At 36.2% G+C, this 12087-nt stretch overlaps 1 protein-coding gene across 1 annotated transcript in view; it reads left to right on the forward strand.

Annotated features, from left to right (window-relative positions):
• The first annotated feature begins 861 nt into the window (after nt 1-861).
• The window catches only part of LOC134539758 (long-chain fatty acid transport protein 1-like), a 46341-nt gene continuing 35115 nt past the window's right edge, over nt 862-12087 (forward strand). The window contains exon 1 of the mRNA XM_063382034.1: nt 862-1143. Within this exon, the coding sequence (XP_063238104.1) occupies nt 959-1143 (185 nt within the window). The 5' untranslated portion in view covers nt 862-958. The remainder of the gene's footprint in view (nt 1144-12087) is intronic.

Consider the following 12087-nt stretch of genomic DNA (forward strand, 5'->3'; position numbering starts at 1 on the left):
CGAAAACAAAACAATAAAAAAAAACTGATGCAGTTGAAAAAAATTGTGTTTCGAACTCTTAATCCCGACAAAAATAAAACGGGCCTGCTAAATTTCTTATATACCTTCGCGGAACTGGATTTTCATTTTTAAGATCATCAAAAAATTCAAAAACCTCGTCAATGTGATTTGGAAATTCATCCAAATCTTCTGCCATCGCTACAAAATACGTGTCTGATGCACACTTTGCGGGCGAAACGATTTCTTTAAAAACGCATATTTAATTCCAAACCATATTTTACATATCTGCCATATGACAAAAATGTTTTAAACAATTACAAACATACATGAACACGTTTTTATGTGGGAATTATATATTAAAACCATCAACTGCTCCGCCGATTTTCAACTGAACAGGCATTCGAATGAGCTTCAGACCACATTCACTTTCAAGTGGTTGGCTCTCCTTATCCAACAGTCAACCAACCACTGAAAAACGTCTCTGCCGAGCAGCTTCAATGGAAAAGCCTTTCGGTGTGTGGATAACCGTCGAAAGAGCTCTCTGAATTCGGCCCTTAAGTGTTGCTCAACATCTATTAAGAAGATAAACGACCAAAATCGGTTGCTTAAATTTATGCAAAGTTTATTAATTTTAAAGAGATTAAATATTTCGAGGAATACATTTCAAAATAAATTTTGTTTAAGAGTTATTAAGCATTGTTAAACCCTTAAATAATGATTGTTTAATTGTTCGTTATATATTATTTAACTTCTTATTTTACTATAACAAGATTTTAGAAACGTGTGTGACGCCTTTTTTGTATCTTATAGTCTGTGACAAAAATCAAGCTGCGCATGCGCACAGCTTAATTCTGACGTCACATATAAACAAAAACTTCACGCCCAGATGTGCACTTGCATACTGTCTGCTAGTTTGCGATTGTGTAAGCAGATGTGAAGTACTTACTTGATTTGAAAAATGATTCGCTCAAAATTTCCGTCGTTGCTCTACGGGGTATTATTTTCTGGCCTCGTAGTATCTATTGGCTTAGGACGTAGACTGATTCCGCAGATAATTTTGTTGGCCTTTGTCACCTTTCTTGTTACGGGCGGTCGGTATGAGTTCCTGTACATTATTTACAAGACATTGCCAAGGGACCTCAGGTAAGCAGAATCTCAAATATATGGTATATCAGTTTTATGATGATTGAAAAACGTTTATAGAATTATTTATAATTCCTTAGTTTGAAATACGTTTTCATACCATACGGCAAAATTTTACTGCGGTTGTCACATGTAAAAAGATAAATATTTAGGGGATAATTTTTTACTATTTTTTTATTTTATTTGTACATACTGTTGGCTCTTGATTATTGTTCATACCGTAATGCCGTGTAACATGACGTTTACATATAAATCAGTGTAATTTACAATTTACATATCCAAAACGTGCTACATCTAAAATATTTTAGTTTTAAAGTATTCTTTTTTTTATAGATATCATTTTACATACTGTAGGAATATGTCCTAAACAAAATGTAACCACTGTGTGTCCTTCCAGAGGAATTTCAATTATAATTGCACTTTTACTGATACACACTAGGTAGGTACTTATGTAATTTATCGGGAGATAACAATCAATGGGTATCATCTTGCACAAAGATGTATGATATAGAATTAGTCGAAGGCATAGCCTTCGTGAAGGGTTGAATCTTTTTTGATCGCGTCCACGGGGGGGGTGTTGCAAAATCCCAGGAGCCAGAGTACTAAGAGGGGCTCAGTTACGTTCCGAAATACTTTTTTATGCTTATGTTTACTTTGATAGGACATATTACTATTCAATAGCTAATAAAATTGATTGGAATCTTTACCAATTAAGCCATTTTTCCAGATTACATTAACAGTTATGATTACGACAACTTTAAGTTTTTAGATATGTTTTTTAATTATGGTATTTATAAAAAAATGTATAAAATGTTATAAAGACAAAACTATTTGTTCCTGGGCCTTAGTTTCCCCACGACGGCCCCTGTTAAAGGTATATCTTCTGCATTAACATTTTGAATTGTTAATGAATTACTATAATTGAAGGTTGTCTCGAGAACCAATTACTATAGAGTAGAATGTAGAGCCACTTTCTATTCGCATTTTATTGAAATGAACACCTATAAAAGCTTCTCTCAAAGGATAGTTTGAAAAGTGTGTATTGCAAATCCAGCGTAATTATTACTCAATGATATTTAACAGCTATTTATCGTTCATTCGAAAAAAAATATTGTAATTTTCCGGCATGTATTTCTGTTCGATCGAAGAAACATTAGGAAGTGTGTCAGGGATTTTACGGAACTCAATTGACTCACGTGTCTAGGATTGAGTGTGGATGTTTATGACGGGATAATTTGACCACCTTACAGATCAGCCAGTCAAGGTTGTTTTGCTCTTAGTGGGTCAGCTATAACATATCTAGATTTTGCAAAGACGTATTTTTGTCATGGAAGGTTAGGGGGGAGGGGAGTTGTATTTTTCGGAAATCAACCGCTTTCACGGGGGAGAAAGGTCCATTATGTTATAACATGATTGCTCCTGAGTTCCGTTAATAGTCTGAAAATGTTTAAGTCATGTAAAAATACCAGAATCCTTCGAAGAAGTTACGTTATTTTATGAACCGTCTTGTTTCTAAAATACATTTCTATATAGCTTATCACTAGGGATGAGTTGTTAAAAAACCGAATAGTTTTTCATATCGAGATAAAAAGCCGCCCTTGTTCTCGTATTAGTTCTACTTGGGATTCTGTAAAGGAGAGTTAAATAAATACTAAAATTCGACAACTAGTTGGCTTCAGTTTTGATTACTACGAGTTCATGCTGATTCAGAACGTTCGGGCCTTTTACGTGGGTTAATCCTAATATATATTCTGACTTTTAGAAAAACAAAATAAACTCTACAGTAACAAGGTTTGTCGCGCTGCGTAAGGTTTAGTATTCTTAATTATATAGCGTCCATAATTTCGCGTTTTTGCTCATTTATTAGTTTTTAAAACCTTAAAGGGCAATTTCTTTTGTCAACCGTAGCATGGACTAAGAGCACGTAATCGTTTTGCTTACTATTTTTAATTATTTGTTTGTGTGTAGTCTTTGACATGTATTACTTATTTTTTTATTTATAATTTACAAAATTAAAAAAAAAATTGATTCCTAAAAAACTCAGGTTTGTAAGATTGTGGAAAAACCAATATTTGATAGATTTATAAATAATGAACGAAAAAAAAATCAAGTAATAAATGTCAAAACCTGTACACAAATGATTCATTTAAAACTCTGTACAAAAATATTACATGCTAGGGTTGACATAAGTTTCTAAAATCTTTTAATTAAACATGCATTAAATTTATTAAGCACTTTATAAACAATTAGCGTTTTTTATACTAAGAAAGTATTTAAAATGAGCAAAAACACTAAATAATGGAAGCAAAATACGATAAAGTGATCCTGGAAGAGATGGGTAAAACTGTCAATTCTAAGCAGCAGTCTGTTAGTGTTGTTATACCTGTTATTTTTAACAGTTTGCTAAACGATAGTTGATGGTTCGGTCGTGCATAAAAACTTTACACCTTTAGATTATTGAATAGTTGTTGAATCAAATAAAATAGAACCGAAAATGAAATTATATGTGAAAAAGAACTAGATATATCAATTTTTTTTTTAAAGTCTGAAAATGTTGAATTTGTAGTTTTCGTCAAATCATTTGTGCTGCTTTCGAGAAAGAATTATTTATAAGCACAAGGATTGCGCATGTTATAAATGTTAAGCTGGTTTTGCCACAAGTTGCAACGCCGATGTGGCCGATATTATTTTTAATTCACACGCTGTTGTGAAGGGTAAAAAAACAGTTAACGTTAAAAGACATGCTGAATCTTGCTATTTCATAACCATAGATAGTAGAGCTGTAGCAAACCGTATGTATTCGTTACTGAGTAACGGGTGCGCCGTCTATATACGAGTAACGAAACGTTACACACGGCTGCATTTCGTTACTCGCATGTTTCGTATGTTTCACGCATGCGCGCGTATATTCGATGAATTTACGTTACAAAGAACGATGTTTGTTTATTAAGTAAAGTATAATTTTGAAATTCGTCGTCCAAGTTTTTTACTGTTTATTAAAGGTATTGTGTGTGTAGATAAAGTTTGAGATTGGAACAGAAACAACGTAAGAAAGTATTTTTTACAAATTAGAAATATGTACGTTTTTGTTTTTTACTATCGCGAATTTTCACGTTTTTTTTATTATCTTAAAAGAGATAATATAATAAAGCCGCTCTAATGAGATTCAATTGCTTATTGGTTTACAAAAACTGTTAATTATCAAATATTGTTAATTGTATATATTCTATTTATTATTATTTACGCGACGTCATACTGTACGCGTACGCAAAACGACTCGACTCGTTGCATGTTATGCGGTATCAGAAGTAACGAGTAACGATACGATAGTAACGAGTACTGATTCTTATAGTAACGAATACATACGGGTACGCTTTTTTTCGTTACTTTTACACCTCTAATAGATAGCACAATAAAATGGCAACAGCAGCCACGATTCGCAGTACCGTTTCACAAAAAAACTGTTCTTTTCAACATTTCTTTCAACTTTCGCATACCTGTAAGAAATGTTTACCAGGTAGTGTTATTTCACAGGCTATCTCCAGGCCATTTCCGTGTGCAGAAGGCATGCAGAGTCTGTTGCCTGGGATGTCGACCGTGAAACAAATGATTATGGCATTGTCTTTTCCGTGTAGGGGGGGGGGGGGAAGAGAGAGAGAGTCCGGTACACACGTACATCATAAGTTAAAAAAGAAAAGTGATCTCGGATAAGAAATCGACCATTGTGGAGTCGTGTTAATGATCCCAACAAGTATTTCAACTACTCTAGCATATAATTATGTCGATTATAGAAACCGCTTGTATTTATTGATATTAATACAGAAGTTTATTTTTTGTGGTGGTAAATTATAAAAATTAAATGTTTTTGCATTTTTCAGGGTGTGGACAAATATTCATGAATGTTGCAGTAATTCTGGGCTCCAGTTTTCTGGAGTTCCGTACATGGGTAGGTTTGGAATAATTTATACACACACACATATATATTGAGAGCCCGAGATGTGTAAAGGCCGGTCCACACGCAACGTTTTCATCAACGATTTACCTGCGCAGGTTACATCGTTGTAGACAAGACGTAGCGTGTAGACAGCAAAACTGCGCAGTTTTGTGAACTGCGCGGAAACGGAACACGGAGAAGGAAAACTGTGGCCAAGAGCATTTATGTCCGCACAGTTTAGTCGACCTGCACAGATTTGTCGTAGCGTGTGGACACTTCCTCCGTCTTCTCCGTGCACGGGGCTCAGTTCTCCCTCGGTATTTGTGCCGGAACAGTGTAATCTGTTCAACGATGACCATTTGCGACAGTGTTCACGTGAATTTCTAACAGAGTTCATTGGTCTGTACAAGTCCTTTCCGTGTTTGTGGCGGGTCAAATCAAAAGAATATAGCGATAGGGAGAAAATAAAGTCAAGCGTATGAAGCACTTGTGCAAAAATACAAAGAGGTTGACATCGCGGCTAACAGAGATAAAATCACAAAAAAAAAAAAAACATTCTTTGAGGTCAGTATACCGGAAAGAATTGGCCAAAGTAAGGAATTCTCGCAACTGATAGGATAAAACTTGACTGCAAACTGTGTTGTGTGGACACGGCTAAACTGCAACCTTTTGTTTTCACAGTTTTGCCTGCGCAGTCAAAACTGTGTACAAATCGTTGCGTGTGGACCGGACTTATCATCTAATCTAGGTAAATAGCAGATTCATATGTTCTCATTTTGCAAATAAACTTATAATTTGAAACTCGGACACGAAATTTAACGTAGAATTCTTTAAAATAATGCCGAGCGTGATAAAATATACGAAAATTGTGTTTTCAACTACATTTCTTAACGCAAATCACACGTAGTTTCCGCACCCTCCGCAAGCATTCGCTGTCGGAGCAGCTGTGGAATAATTCAATTTGCGGAGCAAAATATTAAATAAACTATATAAACAGCTCAAAAACGAAAAAAAAAAACCTTGAAAAAATAGTAAATCCTGGCTTTGGACCTGATATTCCACAAGGAATCTTATTTAAATGCTGTCAATGTTAAAATTCATTAAACAGTTAATACTGTTTCCCTTTGTCTCTATGAACTTCGGTTCGCACCATCCGCCACAGATGGCAGCACCGTGACAACCTTTTTGCGACTTAACGTTCTATTCACGAAATGACTCCTTCCAAATGCTGTGTACAGAGAGCTAAGACGTTTACACAATAAAAAAAAAACCTCTGTTGAAGGAATTTAAATCAAAACATAATCATGCAAGGTAAAACTGCAACTGAAGTTAACTCGTAAGTCTATGAACTCTGGTGCTTCAAACTCCACATGAATGTATGATTTGAGCCGGCAATTTAGAACGTATTTTGGCCCAATTTTTTTTGTATTACTTTTCGACAGTTCGATAGGTGAACTAGTCAAATGACGCAGATGCTAAATGGGGTGGTGTGGCAAATTTCTCGCCACCTCCTTAGGCCTCACGACTAGCTAATAGCACAGTTTCCAGTAATAAAATTGTATTACAACATTCTGTTGTATCCATAGCTAGGTAAGCGTGGTAAAATAAGTGTTATCACGACGTTAGTTGAAACGATAGCGAGCGATAGTATGCATGTGCGTAATAGTGTGATACTGATTCCCACGAAATTTAGGACATATTGCCAATTTGATCTCTCATAAGATAATGAATTAATTGAAATATTTTTAAGGGTTAAATTAAACTTACTATTGATTTGTTTCGAAGAAAAAAATGATTTGGTTTTATAAAATAGGCTACGTACACTGCTGAGGACAGTAACTAATAATGTTTTCTTTGTATACACATAAATGTTGAAAGTTAAAGAATATCAATTTGATGTATTAATACAATTGTATATACTTATTTTTAGCTATATTAGCCAATTTTTATTCACAAAAATTTACATAATCAAAGGGTAAATATACTGACATGGTGCGGATGTTCCTCGTAATGTTTGTAATTTGCATATCGTGGGCTTAATGGAAAAAGTTGGTAAGTCCACTTTTTTGTGAAAATGAGTTAACTTCACAGATGAAGTTGTAAGGGCAATATCTTCTCCAAGAAAACGTTTGGATGTCCAAATAATGAATAATTGTGGACGTTTTCTTCTAGCTTTATTTCGGCAAGTCCATTATAACGCTATTCTAGGCAAGCAAAACTTGGTAAGTGAACTAAGTCTCTTTCCAGAAATTGGACTTACCGACTTTTTCCACTAAGCCCACGATATGTAAACGTCTTTCGGTATGAATGCGCATGTGAACCAGGCTTCTCGTGACATTACGCGGCCTTTTTTTTTTTTTTCTTTACCTCGAGGACTTCCGGTAGACCGTTACGACAGGAAAGTAGCGTCATTTGGTGCACAATTCAGTTGGACACGAAATTTTACGTAGAATTCTTTTAAAAAATGCCGAGCGTGATACATACATTGCGTTTTCAACTAAATTTCTGAACGCATATCTCGCGTAGTTTGCGCGCCCGCCGCTAGAATTCGCTGTCGGAGCAACTACATGTTACATCGAATCATTCCATTTGCAGACTGAAATTATAAATTAATACAATGAAACGGCTCCGATGAAAGCGACAAAGTTTTGGGGAAAAAAATGCGGAACCCCCGATTTCGACCTGATTTTAGGCAAGGAATTTTATTAAAATACTGCCCATCTTGTTAAAAATTCACTAAATATTTAATACTATAAATTTTCTTTTTTTTAACTTTGGTTCGCGCCATATGTCGTAGTTGGCAGCATCGTCTGTTTAACAAATTGCCGTTCCTTTATTTCCGTCGCATTCGTGATACTACTCCATCGAAATGCCGTAGGTATACCGAGAGCTACGAATCACATAAAAAAAAGTAAAAAAAGTCAGTCATGGGGACTGTTGACAGAAGTGAAAACATAAAATTTTGTTTTTAATTGTGTAATATTAAATCATTTATACGTCAAATGTACGCAAGAAAATTATTTTGTTATTATATCACTAGCATGTCGGTGACGCGAACCCGTAAGTTTTTGCCCCCTACCAATAATAACTTTAAAACTAGAAGAAATGAATTTTTCATCATTGAAAGAATAAAAAAATTACTAACTTAAATCTACAATCAATAACCTGTCATTTGAAGAAATTCACATCGTAATAAATAAACAAAAGAAAAAAAACATAACCTCAACTTAACTACCTACTAAAAAAATATCCTATACTCGCAATATGTACCACACATTAACGTTAAAATTTCCTTGGAAAATAAATATAAAAATAAAAACTTGTATCTTTAAAAATATAATAAATTAAGTTTCATCCTTGAAATATAAAAACAAATTTAACACGTCACGTGAACCATGTCGATGACGACTTACATGAATTTACTCCCTATCCAAACCTTCCTATAGAAGTTTTCACTTCAAAAAAATTGTTGTTAATGTGTTCGACGCAACGAAAATAGTTTTTTTTCCCCCCTTCCCCAAAAGCTATAGTACAGAAAAATATCGCCCCTAGTGTGTGTGTGTTAGGGGGGGTTGGCACATCGGAGAACCTGAACACAATTTTGGCATGTGTAGCTCAGTTTCAGCCGAACCGGTCTGCACACGGTGGCAACAATTTTCTGCACCGCCCGCTGCTCGCAATTTTTGCATTCTCTCTCCTCCTTCCCCCCCCCCCCCCCCCTCCTTCCTCTCGACGGGGCCACGGGCTCCCTGCGATTAGCGGCGAGTGTTGACCTTGGTTTCAACGATGCGTTTAGCCGCCGGTTGAATTAGGAAGAGCAAAAAAAAAAAACAGTTGGGGGAGGGGCGAGCGCGAGTGTTTGACGCTGCCAGGAAAACGGCCATCAAGCCTGCGGTGAGGCTGTCGCGGCGGGGCTGCTCCCGGAGAGGTCGTGGCTTGTCGTGGCTTGTCGTGGCTTGTCGTGGCCAGGCCCCTCCAACTCGAATAGGGCAACGAATTCCTTACCGAATAATTCCGAGGATTCAGTCTAACATGCTGCAAACGTTGTAATATTTAAAAAAAATTGACCATTATTTTAATAAAAAATGTACTACAGAAAGTAAGCAAAATGGTTCAATATTAATTAAAACGTGTGCAACTTGTTTAATTATTGTATTTATATATATAATTTAATAAATAATTTTATCATGATGGTGGCAGCGATGACAAATCAAATTTTATTTATTTAGTGTGTGTAGCAGTTGGCACAATTGGGGTCCGTACTTCGGGTATGTTCGGCAAACAAATGAGCTAGATAAGGTTCGCTCGTAATAACATTGAGCTAAAACTCTTATCCTTTATATTCTCTTTGGTCGCGGCTTGTCGCGGTTGTACCCGACGACCTGTGCCCGTTCGTTCTGCAATGACACGGGAACCCGAGTCTCATCAAATCGGCAATGCTGATTTATTCAGTTTACGTTGGCTCCGTGCGAACAGTGCGAACAATAGAAATCCGGGTAGTCTGTCGCGGTGGTGGCCTGGTTCGTCTGTTTTAAATGCATTCAAATTGATTCAAGTAAAGGAATATCTTAATTATATAGTATCACGTTGTGGTTTATTTTCTATTATAAATTTAAATTCTGCCCTCATTATGATCTGGCAGCTTAATATATATTTTTAATGAATTAATATTTCGTAACCTTGAAATGTATTAACATTGGTTGCCATTTGTTACTTTTCCGTGCATCGTTGAAGCAGCAGAGACGCGATGGTGAAATGTTCCGGGGATACGTCTCCGTTTACGTGATCCTTCTCCGTTTACGTGATCCTTCTCCGTTTACGTGATCCTTCTCCGTTTACGTGATCATTCTCCGTTTACGTGATCATTCTCCGTTTACGTGTTCCTTCTTCGTTTACGTGATCCTTCTCCGTTTACGTGATCCTTCTCCGTTTACGTGATCCTTCTCCGTTTACGTGATCCTTCTCCGTTTACGTGATCCTTCTCCGTTTACGTGATCATTCTCCGTTTACGTGTTCCTTCTTCGTTTACGTGATCCTTCTCCGTTTACGTGATCCTTCTCCGTTTACGTGATCCTTCTCCGTTTACGTGATCCTTCTCCGTTTACTGGTCTTAACCGGGTTTATATATTACGCAAGAAACTCACAAAACGCGGGAAAAAAAAAAAAAAACTTTTCAAATAACCTGTTCATAAACCACCGTCTGCCTACTTTCAACTTGCGTTGATTGAGACGAGATAATGGAAATTGAAGTGTTCCGAAAACTTAGACGCAGACGTTATGTGCATGGAAGGCTAAGAGGTTTTTTTTATTATATACATCACGTTTTTCACTTGTAAAACTTTCGCATGACGAAAGAGAGTAACTTTTTTTTTTCAATTAACTCCTTGACTATTTTATATCTTTTCATTATAAACATTATAAAAAAAGCCAGTGAAGATATTTGTTTTTTACTGTTGTGGAATTTCAATTCGCAGCGTAGATGACGTCCTGCGATCTAAGTGCTTTATAAATGAACGTGGTATCCTAGGGTGGTTGCGTGTTCCGTCCTTTACGTAGTGTATAAACCCGGCCTTAAATTTGCTCTCAAAAATTTTGTCCAAGAGCGTGATTGAGACGGGATTGAATAAAAAAAATTGCCATAATTTCACGTCTACTCTGTTTTATTAGCGGTCGTTCGTATAACTGCCTTTTACTGCGAACATAGTGCAAAATAGGTTTCATTTTCTTGGAATATTGCCAAATATTACGTACCGTTTGAGGACATTTGTCAGCGACTGTATCGCAGTAGCATTCGTTCACTTCGTAAAACATTTTTGAATGAATTGCAAGGAATCGACATTGGTTCGTTTGGTTTTCTAAATCTTTATGTTCTGATATATTCAGGATTTTTACATTAAGTAAACAATGATTCCTGAACTACACTGCAAAGTTCCAGGCTCCCTGCCTCAACCAATGTTTTTGGGTGGTTTTCTCAGTGTCCTTTTCTGATGTAATTACCTATGCCTAGTGCATGAAATTTGGTTTTTGGTAAGTTTCGGCCAATTTTTGATAGGAAAGTTAATAAAAAAACACCACTTTGTGAAGATATTATTTGCTTACACTGAAAATAATTGGGGGAAAAAATCGCGTATGCTTGTCGCTATAGCACTATGTTGCATTGGTTCACTGTATCGTGTTGCACTTTTTCACTTTCATTGTGTCTGCTGATACGGTTGCATAGGTTTCATGATTGTTTGGGTGTTACGGGATACTATGGAGGGTGATTCAGTGATCACTTGAGCGTCTGCGATAAAAAAAAAAAGCTTGCTTTTGCAAAACATCTGAGTTTTGGAGGCGGGTGTTACTGACGAATTCAAATTCTCTATTGGCGATTCATCACCATCGGCCAAGTGTCATGTGTTATTAACGCATCTATTCCATACATTGCTGCGTGCATTTAAATGGGCATTTACTCTATTTCCAATGCAAAATTTCTGTTACTAGCGCTGTCCTTGTTTCTGTGCGCTGTTGCCAGATGCACGCCATAGAGCGCAAGAGCTTTCAGACACAACCTTCTAATGTAATGAAAATTCGTTTAATGAATCAGAATAATCGTATTTTGTAAGGTAAATTTTAGAATAAAATATTGGAAATACATTTACCTGGTGTATTTCACCAAGAGTATTACTCATTAGATTTTTTTTTCTAAAGAGATTCAAATGAAAGACTCCATATTTATTTCAACCGGTTTTGTTCACATTTTGTTTATAGTATTTAATTTTAAGAAGTTTGGCTCTTTTCAGCATTGCACATGCTTTCATGGAATGTCTTGTTATTAATAATGATTGACTATAGACACACCACATTTACCGGGAAAGTGTGAAGCTTCTTTCCCCCATAACCGTGTACACTTCGTTTGCCTAGCAGTCGGGTAGATGTGGAATAGGCCTAAAGCCGCGTTAACAAACTACGCAAGGGTCACAATACGCCACCAGTGAAAGAAAATCGCGGCCGTTTACAAAGTACGAAAG

This window comes from Bacillus rossius, chromosome 15 (genome assembly GCF_032445375.1).
Source record: "Bacillus rossius redtenbacheri isolate Brsri chromosome 15, Brsri_v3, whole genome shotgun sequence".
In the NCBI taxonomy this organism is placed as follows: Eukaryota; Metazoa; Arthropoda; class Insecta; order Phasmatodea; family Bacillidae; genus Bacillus; species Bacillus rossius.